At 38.8% G+C, this 17,027-nt stretch overlaps 1 protein-coding gene across 1 annotated transcript in view; it reads left to right on the top strand.

Annotated features, from left to right (window-relative positions):
• Positions 1–17,027, top strand: part of PEX3 (peroxisomal biogenesis factor 3) — a 20,994-nt gene extending 3,967 nt beyond the window's left edge. Inside the window, exons 2-12 of the mRNA XM_064708273.1 lie at positions 3,931–4,062; positions 5,378–5,459; positions 9,048–9,091; positions 10,198–10,322; positions 12,111–12,177; positions 12,276–12,330; positions 12,599–12,755; positions 13,612–13,682; positions 14,487–14,609; positions 15,770–15,866; positions 16,234–17,027. Of these exons, the coding sequence (XP_064564343.1) occupies positions 3,931–4,062; positions 5,378–5,459; positions 9,048–9,091; positions 10,198–10,322; positions 12,111–12,177; positions 12,276–12,330; positions 12,599–12,755; positions 13,612–13,682; positions 14,487–14,609; positions 15,770–15,866; positions 16,234–16,317 (1,037 nt within the window). The 3' untranslated portion in view covers positions 16,318–17,027. The remainder of the gene's footprint in view (positions 1–3,930; positions 4,063–5,377; positions 5,460–9,047; positions 9,092–10,197; positions 10,323–12,110; positions 12,178–12,275; positions 12,331–12,598; positions 12,756–13,611; positions 13,683–14,486; positions 14,610–15,769; positions 15,867–16,233) is intronic.

The raw sequence follows: 17,027 nt of genomic DNA, 5'->3' as shown, positions 1-17,027 counted from the left end.
AACTAAAGCACCACAGAGCCACTCACGCACACACAAACACGCACCCCTTCTCCAGTGGGGTGAGGGAGAGAATCCAGCCTGACCAATGCTCAGCCGTCCCTGAACATGCCCCCCCTCCCCCTGTGTTCCCCTAATTTTAGTGCTCAGATGACATCCTGTGATGTGACATGTCCCTTTGACCCTGTGGGATCAGCTGCCCTGGCTGTGTCTCCCCCAGCTCCTTCTGACCCGCAGCCTCCTCGCTGGTGGGGGGGTGGCAAAGGCAGCAAAGGCCTGGTGTGAGCCCTGTTCAGCAACTCCGAAACAGCTCTCTACTGCCAGCACTGATCCCGGCTGTTGTGAAGAAAATTAACTCTATCCCAGCCAAATCCAGCACAGATAACCAGTGCACATGTAAATATGTTTCACTTCTAGATCAGTTGTAAAACAGGATCAGTTGCAGTTTGAGATCCTTACTGAGGTTCCTGTTCTTCTGAAGCATCTGACTTCAGGTGATGGGTTTTTATCAGTCATCTGTTTCTGAACCCTCCAAATCAGATGTGTTGGGACTATAGTATTTTCTGTAGTTCATATTTTGATGAAGATAGAAAAAAGTTACCGTAGGAATTATCTCCTGCACAGCCTCACTATTTCTGAATTTTCTTAATTCCTGGTTTTGTGTGAAGCATATGGGAAGATTCAGCATGAAACTTCACCTATGCAACAGTTTAGCTCATTAGACATGAATATATCTTGCTGCTGCAACTTCTGCAGACCTCCTATCCTATACTGAACAGCAAAACTAAGTTCTATTAGTTATTATAAAAAGCTTATATTGGCTTTGCACGATTGTAGCAAGAGACTTTCAAAATGTGAGCTTAGTTTTTTACAGGCTTATTAGCTGACTTGACATCATGGCAGTTTTTGGATGTGGCTTTCTGTGGCCCTGCTTCCAACTCCACATGATGATTTCATGTGATGCATTTATTCTGGACTTAGAGTCTGTATTATTGTCAAGTCCTCTGAATTAATGCAACATGTTAATATAAATACACATGGTTGTCCTGAAGAAAAATGCAAACACCCCTGCAAGCCAACCCCCTGGCTGGCAGCTCCTTGAAATGTCTCATAAGCCAGAGACTTGCAGAGGCTCTACTGCTGTTCTCAGGAGTGAGTGCAGTGGGCAAAAGTTCACTGTCACAGCTGAGACTTGAGTTTCACAAGTGACTGCTGTGTCCTCCAGGCCGCTTGGAGGTGGTTACAAGCCCTGCAGCTGGTAACAGAGAGAGTTTGCTGCTGGCAGCCATACCTCAGGCTTACTGCTGTTTGCTGGGCTTGCTTAAGGTGGGTGAGTGGGAGGATGGTGCTCAGCAGCTTTTCCTTTGGTTAACTTGTAATGCATCACTCTCCAGAGAAGAGGATAATCCTGGATCAAGCAACATCTGTTAACAGTGGGTCAAAGTTAATACTTTAGTACGGGGAAGGGAGGGAGAAACAATGTTGTATTGTATTGTTGTGCTGTATTGTGTAAACGATGTGTTGTGTTGTTCTGGACAAGTGTTTTTATATGGAGACTTCTTGTTAAACCTGGGTGAGAGCTACTGCAGCTTTGTACCCTCCCAGGGTACAGCTCTGAGTACAGAGTGGGCACACAGCTTAACAAACCGGTGTTAAGCAATTCCTGCTGTCTCAGTCGCAAAGCTGCTGCTCCTGTGCATCCCTGCAGGGCACACACATTGTTCTTCTTGAACTGATTGCATGTCTGTATGACACTCGTGTCTGTCTGCATTCAGGAAATCTGGTGTTTGTGTGTGTGTGAGTGGCTCTGTGGTGCTTTAGTTGCCAGCTGGGAAGCACCCTGGGGTCTATAGCACCTACATCCTCTGGAAGCAACACTTGGATTTGAGATCAATAGGCTCTACTTATGACTTTTCTGCTACAAAACCTGAAGTTAAAAGGATTTATTTTGGGGTGTAGGGAAAGTAAACAAAAGCAGTAATTTGGAAAAATGACTATATGTTAATGTAATATGAAAAATGTAGTGGGGTAAAATTATTGGGAAAATCTTGTGTTCAAGAATTGATCAGTAATGCTAAAAAATTGTTTCTATTTCAATATGTTAGCTGAAAAAAAACTGTCAGTAACCTGACAGTTGTATTCTAAATAGATATCTTTGGCAGAAATTGGTAACATTTTAGATGAAAATAATCTTGACTGTGAAGTCTCATTTTTGATTAACAATTAATTGGTGGAATTGCATTTTTTTGTATATGGACCCATAATATTAAAGTTTGCATCTAATGAAGTGAATATTTCATATGGCAAATGGGCAGTCTAGTCTGCCCAAAGGCTGAAGTGAGGGAGAGACTTACCCATTTCTATTTTATGAGGCTTTTGGGAAATGGAAGTGACTGTGCTGGTTCCAGACTGGTCTGGCTTGTAGTTGCCTGTGAGCAAACATAATACCAGTATAAATAGCTGGATTTTCTTACAACTATGGAGCACAAAGTTGACAAGGCTTTTCAAACGCTGATTATGGTTTTGGGGAGTATTTTGGAAGGTTTTAATAACCTAAAAAATGTAGCTGAATTCAAAACCTTTGGAAGTTTGGGTTTGTTTATGGTGCTTGTGTGTTTGGTTTTGGTTGGGTTTTTTTTGGGGGGGGGTTTGTTTTTTTTTTTAGTTTTTGTAGATTTGGTTTATAAAATTAGTTTTGAAACTTTCAGCTTTCAGCAACTGTTAGATGCCTCGTTTGTTCCAATATTGGCTTCAAAAAATAATACTTGATTTGTTACTTGCATTTCTTCTGTGTGCTGTTACTGACCTGGCTCTCTGTAGAGGAGCTTCAGTAATTTAAGTATTAGCCCACACAGACAGCAGATGATTAACTTCTACTGTAGTCTTTTTTTGCATGGGTTTGTTCCTTCCTTACCTCTGTGCCCCCTCCAAATCTTTCATGAGAGAGCACTGGTCACACACCCGAGTAGGAACCTGCTGTGCCAGTGCATAAGGAGGCAGCAGATGAGCCTGACACATGGTAGGTGCTGTAAGAAGGCCTGAGCAGTTAATGGAAAGCAGCTTAGAGTGGGCAAAGGTGCTGAGGATAAGCCTAGAAGGTGTAGTGGCATCTTGAGGAATGGCTTAGGAGAGGGGGCAGAGATGAGGCAAGATGGGCAGAGGGCTGTGGGCAGCCTGGATAGGTATCTGAGCCCCTGGTGGTGTGGGACAAGCAGTGGGCGGAATCTTCACAGGGGTGGATGTTGGAAGAGATGAAAATGCAAAACAAAGATTTTTAATGTGTCCTAATGGAATGAAGATTCATAGTGAGAGGGATGAGGGATGGTCAGACTCAAGAGAAGAGTGTGGCTGGAAAGTAGGAATGGTCTGTGCCTGTGTGAACAGGTACAGTCAGGCCCCATTGAAACTAAGGTTCTTCCTACAGAATTTTCAGGATCAAATGAAGGAAATGTTGATCTATAACATTTTTCTCATATGTGATCTTTAGTATTTGAATTTTATTTCTAACTTCTACTAATTTTAGAAATATATATTTGTAAATATTTTAATTTTCATCCATCTCTAGACCTGTGCATTTCTGTTTATCTCTTTTTTTTCCTTATCCTACATTGTTTCTCTGTTTTGTTTCAGTCTCTTCAGTACTAGTTGTTCACATTGCAGTAGTACCAAAAATGTCTTCTATGAATGGCAAGGTACCTCTTCTCAGGAAAGTTTCTTCTCCTGATTCAAGTCATAATCCTTGACATTTTAATTAATTTTGAAAACATTCTTTCTGAGTATTGCTTTGCCAATAATTATTAAAATACTCAAGACCCCCATATAAAAAAAAAAAACAAACCACTATGCACCCTTATGCTTTAAAAACAAATAAAGTGGTTAAAGGACCTTTCTCACTTTTTAAAAGCATATTCTAATATGGCTATTTCTCTATAGGTGTCTATTTACTGGGAAAATATGGGCAGAAGAAAATCAGAGAAATCCAGGAGCGAGAGGCAGCTGAGTACATTGCCCAGGCACGAAGGCAGTACCATTTTGAGAGCAATCAGAGGACGTGCAATATGACAGGTAAGGAAAAGAAATAGCTACTGGTTTAGATAAGGGGGAGGTATTTGGGGATTTATGCTACATATTGTCAGGATGGAAGAGGAATAAGAAATGTAGGTAAGTTCAAAATCTTAATTAAATACTGATACAAAATAGAGTTGTTTTGCAGATAAAGACAATCTGAAGAGTAGAGGACTAAAGGGAATTTAGGGCGCATCTGAACCCTTACCATCCATAAATCTACAAGTATACATGCAGGTTACAATTTTTTGGACCAGGACACTTTTGCCTTAAACTGAATGTAGTACTGAGGTGTGAAACAGCATTTAGATTCAAACAATACTGAATTTACAGTGGGATTTTGTTATTCATTATATCACGTTGTTAGTAAGCTGCATGGAGAACTTGGTGAGCAATTTTTAATAAGAAGCACATCAGCCATCAGAGTGTGAAGGCTCCTGACTAGCTGGAGAGCAAAAAGAAAAAGTACTTTTTCTTACAGCACCAGTCTTAGGATTTTTGGAAAGGTGATGACAGAGAAGAATTTTAACAAATTCCTCATCACTGTAAATACAAGCCATTCAAAACTATTTTTATTAAACAAACTAGGCAGTATTTTCTTATTCTGTCTAAATTTGTAATGGCTTCTTGGGTGGCTGTAAGTCCAACCTGTTTACCCTGACCAATTGGTATTTTATTTTCATCTTTTCCATTTTGTCCTGCTGAAAGTGATCTTACTGCAAGGATTAGGTTTTTCTTTGCCCGTCTTTGTGCAAAGTATCTTATGTTTGGCAGCATGCATTCCTGACAAGATTTTTCATATTTTGTTCTTAGTATTTATCGTGTTTTCCATCTCCTGTTCCTGTCAAGTAGACGTTATTCTGAAACGAAAAGATTTTTTTCCCACTAGCTTTCTGTCATTCATAACATACCTTTCTCCAGTTCTCTTGCTAGAAAAAACAAACCTCAGATCTTTTTCTTCTCACTGGGAGAAATGCAGCAGTGAAGGTTTTTGCCATATTTTCTTCTGGGGAGTTGGGGACATGTATATGCAGGATGTGGATACACATCTGCAGCTGAGCCAGTGAAACCACGTGGTCACGTAAGGGCAGCGTTGTGCCCCAGCTCCTGAGAGGCACACAGGTTATTGCCCTTCTGAGTACTCCCTGGGCTTCCTGTTTTGCTTGTCCTCCCAGCTTTGCCTGTTGAGCACTGGAATGTGCATCCTATAGCAGCTATTGAGTGTGAGCTGAGGATGAGTTTATAATGTGGTTTTTTGTTGTTGTTGTTGATGTTAACAGGTTTTGTTGTTTGGTTTTTTTCCTTTTAATAACAGTACTGTCAATGCTTCCAACACTGAGGGATGCCTTAATGCACCAGTTAAACTCTGAGAGTCTCACATCTCTTCTTAAAAATAGGTAAGACTGTGTTAAGTGGGTTGAACTCCACTTGTTTTGATGACAAGTTTTTTTCAATTTATATCATGTAGAGAGTATGCAGAATTTTGGTTTAGTGTCCCATTGAATCATTAGTCTAAAGGTGTTTTGAAATCACTATGTAAATATTTTGTCATGTTACATGTATTTTGATAGGTATGGCATTTTCCAAAATTTACAGGAAATAATACTTTCTTTAATGTGCTGCAGTGAGAGCCATGTTTTCTGGTGAAATAAAATAGGTAGATAAAAGTACTTGGAGGATCTAGTTCTCTCTTAAACAGAACAGAATATTATGATTGAGTATGACTGAGTTGTTGATGTTGTGTTTGTAAAAATGTTTATATAATCTTACCAAGTTCAGACATGAGTAATAGTGGAAAGTATCCAAGATGAGATTGCAAATGCATGTAAGTCATGAAAAGTAATTTTTTCAATTTTATTTTGAAGTTGAACAAATAGGGACATGTCATACATTAACAGAAATGCTTCTCTGTCAGAAAACACCTTGGAATTCCTTGCAACTGCAGGGACAAATAACCTGTTTCTAAATACATAAAGTACATAATAGCATATCTTAAACCTAAATTGCTTGGCATATGGCACAGAGTAAAAGTGTTATGTAGGCAATTAACCACAGAATTTCTGACCCACTGTAGACTGTCTTTCTAGTTTACCTCCAGCTAGTTTATTTATACAGCTATAACTTCAGCTGTCCAGCATTTAACAGGTTACCTATTCAGTCACTGCTTTTTTCAGTCCTAAAACTTCCACAACAGAGCAGCCTGATTTAAAGGGGGAATTGCAGCCTTAATGATGTTTTTATAATGAACTCTGGGTATTTGCAACTGTTACTGAATATTATTTACCCCAAACAACAAGAAATTGGGAAAAGTTAATTTTAATGGAAGAAATGTATTTATCATAACAGAAGTCTTATTCAATGAAAAAATTAAACTGAGTGAACAAAAGAGCTTGTGGGTCACCAGATACATCATCTGAACTGTGCAGCAAATAGTCTGCAACACTTTGTAATCCTTTGTTCAGTGGTGAAGACAGATACCTTAGTTTGTTCTCTGTAGCAAGCAATCTTTTATGAAGATATACCTGCTGTCTCTAAACTGTTTGACTAGTTGAAACTGCATAGGGATACATTCCTGCACCTCTGTGTTCCAACAATCCTAGTGAAAATAGAGATAGGCTTTTCTGTTGTTAGTGGTATGCACTTGCTAAAACAAAATTTTTTTTAATGCTCGCTACATGCAACATTCTGTAAGCATGGATGGCCATTTAGAGTGGAATTTGTGTCTTAATGCTTCTTATTTTACTAACACTGAGGAAGTTTTAATTGCATGCTTGAAAGTTTTGAGCTAAAATGTAGGGAAGGGGTTGTGAAGGCACAAATCATGGAATCAGTCATCAAAGCTCACTCCACTTTGAAGTGATTCTTTGAAGAAACTCTGCTATGCATGGAGATATCGATTTCTTTGCTTTCCACTTCCATTTGAGATCAACCAAACAGCTCCAGATCCTTGAGTGCTGTTGTTGACTATACAAAAGAGCAGACACGGAGATTTACCTTTCTTTCATGTCCCTGAAAATGTCTAGTTTTCTCACATAATCTGTGTTGTGGTTTAACATGTTATGGATCTATGTTATCATATGTTACACATCATATTATACCTTAGGTAATCTCCTTTAACTTAAAATCCACTCACTTCCTTAAGTTTGCGGTGGCCAGTGGTACACTGGGGGTGTAAGGAAGCTGAAGTTTTCAGACCTTCAGAGAAATTTTTGAAGAGGTATCAGCACCCAAGACCACAGATGTTCTTGCTTGATCTGTCCTCCTCTTTTTAAAGCCCAGTGATTGGATGAGATAAGGTGAAGTTCCTCCTTCTGCAGCCTTGCAGATGTTGCACATCTCCAGCCTCTTCAGCACTTAGCTTTATTCCAAACCTCTGTTTTCTGTTTGCATTGCCCTTTCCTTCCATAGTGAGAACGGCCTTCCAAGTAAATAATTATGAAGTAAAAGTTGAGTTTTGAGTAGCAGCTGAGTCTTAGTAAATTGCAGGAGATGAAAAATTAATTTCCACTGTTAGGCTTAATACTTGCAGACTTTAACTGTTATCTGGTTGCTGCCTTGTGCTGTAAGGAGAAGCTCTGTAAGCTCTAGAAAATGTTTGATATATTATGTGCAAGTGTGGTTGGCTGATGATGTATTGGCTTCTCTATATCTCTTCATTTTGCATGAACTTAGCCCTGATAAGTAGCTTTGAGTCCCATTATATGTTTTATGTATAGAAATACTACAGTATTTTTTTACAAAGTTCTTCCTTTGTTTGTTTCAGCTAAGCTTTTAGAACTTGCATAGAGTAGCTTGCAAAATATATGTGAATTGGTTATGTTTGCCATGGATCCATGTATCTCTTTCAGCTACTGTTTATTTAATCTGTCTCTTTAGTTTTCAGAGTTGTAGACTTAATAGTTTATTGTATCAGTTTATTTGCATTATTTGATAGTGGTAAACATAAAAAAATTTATATATGTAAGTAATAGAATGTTCAAACTAATGCCAAAGTGCACATGTTATACCTGTAAAGAGAAATGATTTCTGGTGAGAAGTGCTGGGGTTTGGGTGTTTCTTTTAATAAACTGAGTTACTGTAAAGTATAGGTTAGTTTGAACTCTTGGCTCTAAATACTTTAGTGTTAATTCTGATCCTAAGAAATTACCAAATGTTTCCCTAAGTGACTTTTACAATATCTGTCCTCCACAATAGACATACAGTAGCCATTCTTTACTGACAGTGCTTAACAGGTGAGAATGGCTGGTTAAAATTTTGAGTGGTTAGCTTGCTCTTATTGCTGCTACTGCTGCTGTATTGTTAAGATTACCTCTGAATAGTAATTATAAATATGCAGTGTACTTCAGGCAGTTCAGGTGTATCCATGCAATCTACAGTCTTGCTTTGTTGACTGCAGAATATAAACTTCCAGGAACTGGTCAGGTCAAAAGAGTGAACACGCCTCAACAAAGGAAAAAAAGATCAACATGTGTTGGTGTGGATGGTGCATGCATGGTTGTGATCTCTTTGGTTTTGATGATCATATATGAACTTAAAAGACATCAGGCAGTGGTAAATCTTGCAGGAGAGTAGGACAATGAAATTCTGATCCTGCACTTATTACACACAGAAAGTCCTGCTGAACTGAGTTAACATTAAATGTAGAGAGTCAAGGGCCCAGAAAAGACCACTTTGTACCATCAGTGGCTTTTTCTGACTGCATACTGTAGTAACTCGAAACTGATCTTGTAAGTGTGTAATTGACATTACTAAATGCTACATTTATACAGTAATGTTTGAATATCTTTTCTGTGCCTTTATAGTATGCTGTTTATATACTGCTTTCTTGAATGAGGCCTTTCTTGAATGAGATATAGACCTGGGTATGATTTGAGTAATTATGGTAGCTAAATAAGTTTGCCTTAAAGCACTACTATGTCATTTTCCATACTTGTTAATTTCCAAGTAAATACATTTCTTAATATTTCCATTTATTTTTCCCATAGGCCAGCAAACAAGTTAGAAATCTGGGAGGATTTAAAGATAATAAGTAAGTGGAAATGAAAGATTACATGTGCATAATTATTTAGTGTAGGTTTATAATCTCTTTCACACCATTTAAAACAAACTTTACACTGGGTTGTTTCAGTAGATATGAAGACAGTGTGTAACACACAGAGCAAACCTCCTCTCTGTCCCTGCACCCCGAAAGGCTTTTCATGAAGGAACTTTTCTTAGCTCCATGGGAAGTTAGACGTTCAGAGACCAAAATGAAGAATTCTATTTGCCTTCCTGCTGCTCTACTCAATAAAATGTTGTGAGACCTTTCTGTGTCATTACAATAAAATAAAACTAGTTTCAGAAATTCTGTGCTGAATGTAGTGGAAATTTAATCAGAAATGTTGGTTAGCCTTTACATGGCCAGCAGTTCCCTCTTTTTGAGCCTGTTAGAGGGAACCACTGTAGCAGTGGTCATGAAGCCTTTGGATCATCTTACTTATTGGCTGATGGAAGCAGTGGAAGGGAAAAAAAAAGTAAACTCAGATAATTATGCAGTGAAATTCTACCATTACTTCTTTGCTTCCTTTTGGTTTTTCCTCCTTTTCATAACACCTTTACAGATCCTACATTTGATCTGACTCCTTTTTTCCCTTCTGTTCTTCCCTGCTTTTCATACACACCCTCATTGCCTACTGGCTGGTAACTGATGCTCATTTTAATTTTCCTTCTTCATATCTTAGCTGCTCCTGTCTTAGGTAACTCTGACAAGCTGCAAGTTGTGTCTAGATTGCATGATGAGGGCTGATATATAAACTGTGTATTTCCTGGCCTAATGAAGAAAGATGATTTGACACTAAACATTTTCCTTCTGGAACAACTTGTGATTTTTATTTTCTCAGAAATAACTTTGTTAGTGTTTTGTGTAACTTTGTGTAATGCATAAAGTGATCTTAATGTAGGACTTTAAATGGGACACTTTAGCTGTAGATCCAGCACATTAGACTCGTGATTATCTTGGGTATGTGTTGTGAAAACATGTTGTGAAAACGAGTGAGAGAAGTGTGACTGCATATTTAAAAGTAATCAGCACTTCTGAGTCTGGGGGAGCCCTGTCTGCCCTTGGCTCACCCTTGTTTCCCTGTGTTGTGTTCCCAGGTTTCACCCGCAGCATTGTGGCCGTGTACAGCACCTGCATGCTGGTGGTTCTCCTGCGGGTGCAGCTGAACATCATCGGCGGCTACATCTACCTGGATAACGCCACGCTCGGCAAGAACGGCACCGTGAGTGTCTTGCTTGGGGTCACAGGTAGCACTTGCGCTCCCTTGGAAGGAAAGGATTGTTTGGTGAGATGAGCAGGGCATAGTTCAGGACTAGTGCAATGAAAGCAAGGCTCCTTACAAGAGTGGGGTACGTGGGAGCATGACTGGCAGTGCGATATATTGATGTCCTTTAATAGCATCTAAATTTGGATGATGTGGGGATACTGGTGCTTACCTGAATACCAGCAATATTGGAGAATGTGGAGAGCCTGGTTCAAGCATGGCTTAAAGAAAGAGGCCATGAAGGTATTCAGCTAAGGGAAAAAGCAGCCTTTCCCAGGCTTGATCCTGTAAATAATTAGGTTCTCAGCCACCTTTTATATAAACAACAAGATTCTCAGACCGTTTCCTCAAAAACAGGCAATATTCTGTCCTTGGCTGCTGCGGGAACATATGGCCGTACTGGGAACAGATATAAAGGTTTTGAGAACTTTTCATATCATGGTGAGAACACTGATCTTGGTTTCAGTAAACTAACTTCAGGTATTGTAAGCAAAAGGAGGAGCTGAAGTTTTCTCTACAGCCTATCGGGAGCTCAGATTTTGCAATATGCATGAAGTGAATTAACACTGTTATAAAAAGTGCCTGGTTGATCAATAAATCGGAGTCAAATGCTGAACCAGCAAAGGTGGGTCGCTCCCTTCACTTCAACAGGAGAATGCCTTTTGTCTGCATTTGTCTTGCCTGAAGAAGGCTGCTCTCTATCTAAATGCCAACATGAAATTATCTTTGCTTTTTTTTGGTGAAATGGTAATACTATGTGAATGATTCAAGATATGTAAGCAAATGTATATAATAATATTAGGTCTTTCTAGTACATACATTAATTTCTCCACTTAAATTTTTCTGAGATTGAAGAAGAAAAATGTTGTCTTTGAAATTCTGACTGTTTGGTTTTGCTCCGAAAGATCATCTACATAGATGTCTGTTGGTGGGGTCAAGCAAGGTAGAAGAGCTGGTTTTTGTTGATATAGTGTATCACTGCTCAGTAAAAATAGATCACTCCCACAGTAAGCAAGTACCCATTGTAGAGAGTGGGACCTGCAATTTGCTGCGTGGCTCATCTAAAAATAATGGATACAAGCTGATTAGTTCTCATCTGCCCACCTGTGATAGCTCCTGCTGAGAGTCAAGGAACAGCATGTCAGTGCAGGATGGAGAAGAGCTTTCAATAGGAAGGCCAGAGTTGACTGAGGTAGTGCTTCATTTTGTAAAACCTGAAAAAGCTGTTTTAGAAGGGCAGAATGAGTTTGAACTAGAAACATTTCCTCTCTGTTAGTTTCTCGTAGAGAAGTGGGTTGACAGGGCCAACTCTGAGGCATTCCATTGGACTGACTGGAGTCCTGTCTTGGTTTCTGAAAGCTTCTTTCTGTCAGATAAGCTTTCAATAGATTTCAGCATAAATAACTTGCTCCACTAGATTTAATTTCTGGGGTGGTGGAGAGTCTAGTTTCACTTGCAATGCAGGTTTTTAAGAGAGTTTCCTTTAGGTGAATGAAAAGTGAAAGATTTTTCTGTGCCACTGAAGATGGAAGAGAAGTCTGATGGGTTTGAGGAAAAGAATGCCAGAAGACTTATGACACGTACAGGTGTTGATGGGTAGGAAGAGTCAGTACAAAGCTGAAGAGAGTGGGGCAATCTGTTTGCTGAAGAGTATTGCAAAGATTAAGGATATTATTTTTGAAATTATTTTTGCATTGTTCTCTACTGTTGGCATGTTACAGAACTGTTGGTTTTTTTCCCCCACAGACACTACTAGCACCCCCTGAAGTCCAGCAGCAATATTTATCAAGCATTCAGCACCTTTTAGGAGATGGTATGCTGCTTATTAAGAGCTAACTACACTTAGAAAATTCTGCCTTTTTTGGGGACTTGAACAAATCATTAGAATAATTTTTACTTTCTTACTTCTAGGACTGACTGAGTTAATAACTATTGTTAAACAAGCTGTGCATAAAGTTTTTGGAAGGTAAGAGCCTGTATTACTTTGTGGTTAGCTTTTAAGTTTTATTGTGATGACTGTTCCCAAAATAAAGAGTTTTGTAAGAATTAGGGGGAAACGAAAGCAGGCATATTGACTTTTTCCAAACACTGTTTTTATTAGAGCAGGCTGTGTCTGCCAGTGCAAACCCACATAGCTGATTGGAAATTTGTTACTTGTAAACATGTTATTGGTAGAAAGAGGAAGCAGCATTACTCATTTTTTCAATCAAAACTGTAGTCTTTTTCCTTTCCAGTATTTCCCTTAAGCAGACCCTGTCTCTTCTGGAACTGGAACAGAAACTTAAAGATATCAGGGAAGTAGTGGAACATAAAGATTCGGATCAGATTGCATCTTATTCTCCCTTATGTCATTATCTGATGCCAGATGAAGAAAACCCTTTGGCTAGCCAGGTACTTGATTCAGTTCCTTTCACCTTTTTTCGTTCTGCTTTTTTTGGGGAAGGAAGGGTGCATAACAGTCCTCTAGTGCACCATGGCATCTGTGTCTTTAATAAATGGTGAAGCCTCTTCCGTCATTAATCAAATGTCCTTATCTCTTTAATCCAGGCACAGTTATATTTTCTTCAGATTTGATAGAAAACAAGTGTCACCCTCAGAATGTCAGCTTTGTGCTCAGAAATGCAGCTCAGTTACTGCCTTTAGGCTGTGAAAGAAACTGTGACACAGCTTAACTCAGCCCTGAGATAAATTGTGTCATCCACACTTGTGTACTGGCAATATTCATGGAGTGTTGGGGCTCTTGGCTGGTGCTCAAGAGAACGGTGTGCTGGACTCCTCTGGGCTGAAAAATGAACAGGAGTCAAGAGAAAAGTGTATCTAATCTCAGTTGCAACACTAATTTCTTGAATTTTGTGAAGGTGTTTGTCTCCATCCATACCACAGGCTGGAGAAAACTCCTTCTGCACTTGGTGTTACAGTGGTGTAATGAGGAAACCTGGACTTCAGCATGTGCCTACATGCACTTAATAACTTTATCTGATACGCAGGGATGATTTCAGTATTGAAGGTCAGAATTGGAAAAATTACTTCCTCAAACAATCTGGTATTTCCTGCTAGTATTGTTTTTAGTTAAAACCCTACAGTGACCATTTAAAGCACAAATTATGAAGAATCTCATTTACAACAATAATTTCTTTTATATTTGACATGTACATTCTACTTAATTCCACGGTACTCAGCTTTCCTCTTTCTGCTCTTATGGTTGCTGTTGGCACTTGCTAATGGTGTCTGTCTTTGGTTTTTCTAGGCCTGTGGACTCACAGAAAGAGACATTGCTACAATTAAATTATTGAATGAAACTAGAGATATGCTAGAAAGGTATAGAGAAATATGCTGTATTCACATTAAACTCCTCAAAACTATTGTTTATGTAAGACAATTGCTTCCTTACAAAAAGCTGACAACTTTTTATTTGAGAAATGTGACCATTCTGCATTAAATTTTTCTATTTATCAGTTGTAGGCTGGGATTATTAAAATTTATGAGCTCTGAAACTTTTAAAGAAATAATGCTGCCTTAATGAGATACCCAGAATGTCCTTGGCAATCAGACCTGTTATCTCTTCCTTACCCACTCTGTAGTAATGTAGGAACAGAGGAGTACTTCTCTTCTGCTAAAGCAGGGTAAATTGAGAGTAATTGTATAGGATTTACTTGCTTTGATGAAGTGAACACCAGTTTTGGCTTATCGGAATTTATTTTTAATGCATGGTTTTGAAAGTGGTTGTATGTGCCCATTTACCAGAGAGCTGGTTAAAGTGAGGCTCCTATGATAAACACAGGATATGAGGGAATTGAGGCAAATGTCAAACTATTCTTACAGTTTGGCTGCTAGGGATGTGGGGCACTTCAAGGTTAAGTCCCTTCTATGTTATTACTTAGTAAGAAATAGAAGTGAGGAATGCTTCAGGTTTATCTGGGTTTTAGTAATCTTAGGGCAGAGTTCAGGTTGTTGAGGGAGCTGGTGTTTCATGAGGTGGCAATGCTAGTGGCACTTGCCTGGCTTACACATCACCTGTGAGGGGAGGTACACCTATAGCACTGAACACTTGCAGAGCTTTTTAGTTTGAAAAAATTTAAAGCCAGGAATAAAACCTTTTTTTCTATTATTCTTTCTTCTCAGTCCAGACTTCAGTACAGTTTTGAGCACATGTTTAAATAGAGGATTCAGTCGGCTGCTGGACAATATGGCAGAATTTTTTAGACCTACTGAAAAGGACCTTTCTCAAAACAGCTCTGTAAATAGGTAAATATTTTCTTTTGTTGTGGTTCTCATGTCAGTAGTGCTTTGGCTTCATAGTGAATTCCAAAAGGGCTCTTGATTTTCCTGCCTTCTTGGAGTTCTTGTGCTGGAAATATTGTTCTGCTTCTTGCTCTTCAAAGATCACTGGGTTCTCCTCACTTTGGCCAAGTAGGCAGCTAGGAGGATTCACGTTTCCTCCCACCCATGAAATCACTAGAATTAGGTGACATTCTTTCCCACCATTACTTGCACACCTAAAAGTAGAGATCAGATGACCTGTGCCCACCTCTTGCCTGGCTACAGGCAGGCTGTCTTTTGGGCTGGGGAGGATTCTCCTTGTGCTGGTGACTCCTGATAGATGTGCCCAGTGAGGCTGGGAGGAGAGCCCTTCCTCCCTCCCCTTTGGAGCTCCAAGCCCCCCAGCCTCCATCAGTTCCTGTGGCTCCCAAGGAAGGAGGGTGGGCAGTGCCCTGATCATCCAGTGACAGGGAGCCAAAGCTGCCATGGAGCTTTAGGTTTCACTGGTATGCAGATAAAATGCAGTAACATGTAGGATTTTCTACATCCTCCTAGAAGAATGTCTAAAAATAGCTTTTAATCTGAAGCTAACTTGAGTTTTAAGCAGTGTGGTGAGAGCATTACAAATCCAAAAGCTGAGTTCAAATCCTTGAAATAATCTTTCTCAAATATTAAAATTAAAACCTGGAATGATAACTGGGTTTATGTTTGTTTATTGTAGTAACTTGGCCTTCAGAAAGTTATGTTTTAATTTAAATATATACTATTTGCATCACTTAAAATACCCCAAAGTGTGTAGTTTGGCTATCTGCCTAAGTCTGGTTTAGTTTGAAATAATGTGAAATTGCAGACAGGCACTTCCATGAACTGTCTACTTACATACATGCAAAGACTCTGACTAAACCATAATACTCTTGCATGAGAAGCAAGTGTGAAACTGTAATAGGAATGTGAACTGGAATTGAATTGGTACTTCTCTATATTAAAGGAAAACCTTGCTATGGAGAAAAATCCCTTCATGCATACATTTTAGTTCGCAGTCTTTCAATTCTTACTTTTTAAGTGTAATTACTTAGAATTATATAATCACTGTTTAGTGGCTTCATCTGTGTCTGAGCAGGTCAGTATTTTTTGTTCTTTCCTAGTCTTTCCAGTGTCAGTCTTCCTTTAGCCAAGATAATTCCAATAATAAATGGACAGATCCATTCAGTATGCAGTGAAACACCCAGTCACTTTGTCCAGGTAAGAATCTGCCTTATTTACAGTATCCCAAGTAAAATCTTGAAATTAATGTTGTGTATTTATTCTTAATAATTGTTCCATTTCAGTGACTTAAACAAATAAATTGAAAACAGTTGCCATAACAAACTTTTTGTCAATTTATATCTTCCAAAAATACACTGTTTTTTATAACTTTCTTCTGCTAAACTGCACAGAAGCACAGACTTCTGGCCTTGGTTCTACTTGCAGGTCTGCTCCTAAAGCAAGAAGTTTGAGTTGTGCCTATGGGAGTGCCAGGTGCTTTTCTTAGGAATTCTGTATTGCAGTACAGGCAGAATAGTGGGGAATGTGTTTGATTAAGAAAGTTTATTTTATTCATTTCTTCCAGGACCTGTTGATGATGGAACAAGTGAAAGATTTTGCTGCTAACGTTTATGAAGCTTTTAGTACCCCTCAGCAACTAGAGAAATGACCTGCACATTTTTACAAATGGATGGTGTATTTCTAACAAATCCCTGGTGACTACTGATGAGACTTGGGTTAATTTTATAATGGTGTAGGAGTGGCAGACCAGCAGAAAGAGCACTCTGAGGAAAGTGGGAGTGAGCCCACATTTTCTTCTAACTGAATTACACTTCACCCATTAAAAGTATTCTTGTTGAAAGAAACATGGTAAATGAAAACTTTTCTATTTAAAAAGTGCTTAAACTCTTCTGTAATTCATTGGATTTATTTTTATTGGATCTAAAAGGCATCTGGTGGCAGTATTACAGCAAGTTACTAAAAACCCATTTTTTTGCCTGGGGTGTGTAAGTTTGGGGAAGAACTAATGATAGTGATCTAAGAATAGCACAGAGCAGCAGAATGAAGTAATGCTTTTTTCTTCTTCTTCCCCCAGATTTTTCTTTCTATAAAGTAAATCTTTTTTCCCTTAACTTTACAAATCTTGTTCCAAAGTGTCTCATTCTTCAGAAAGCCTTTGCCAATGGATGCATGTTCCCCTTGAACAAGCTGGGGGTCTGCTCTCTCTGTTACTTAATACTAAAGGAATGTGGTTTTTTAGACATACTCTTGTTTATGCTGTTCAAACAGCTACACTGTACACATTACCTTGTAAATATTTTATCTTAATTTGTATTAATTTTGAGCCCAATTGTCTGTATTGTAATAAAATATTTTAAT

Source organism: Zonotrichia leucophrys, chromosome 3, assembly GCF_028769735.1.
Source record: "Zonotrichia leucophrys gambelii isolate GWCS_2022_RI chromosome 3, RI_Zleu_2.0, whole genome shotgun sequence".
Classification (NCBI taxonomy): domain Eukaryota; kingdom Metazoa; phylum Chordata; class Aves; order Passeriformes; family Passerellidae; genus Zonotrichia; species Zonotrichia leucophrys.
This window is presented reverse-complemented; position numbering and strand designations above follow the sequence as displayed.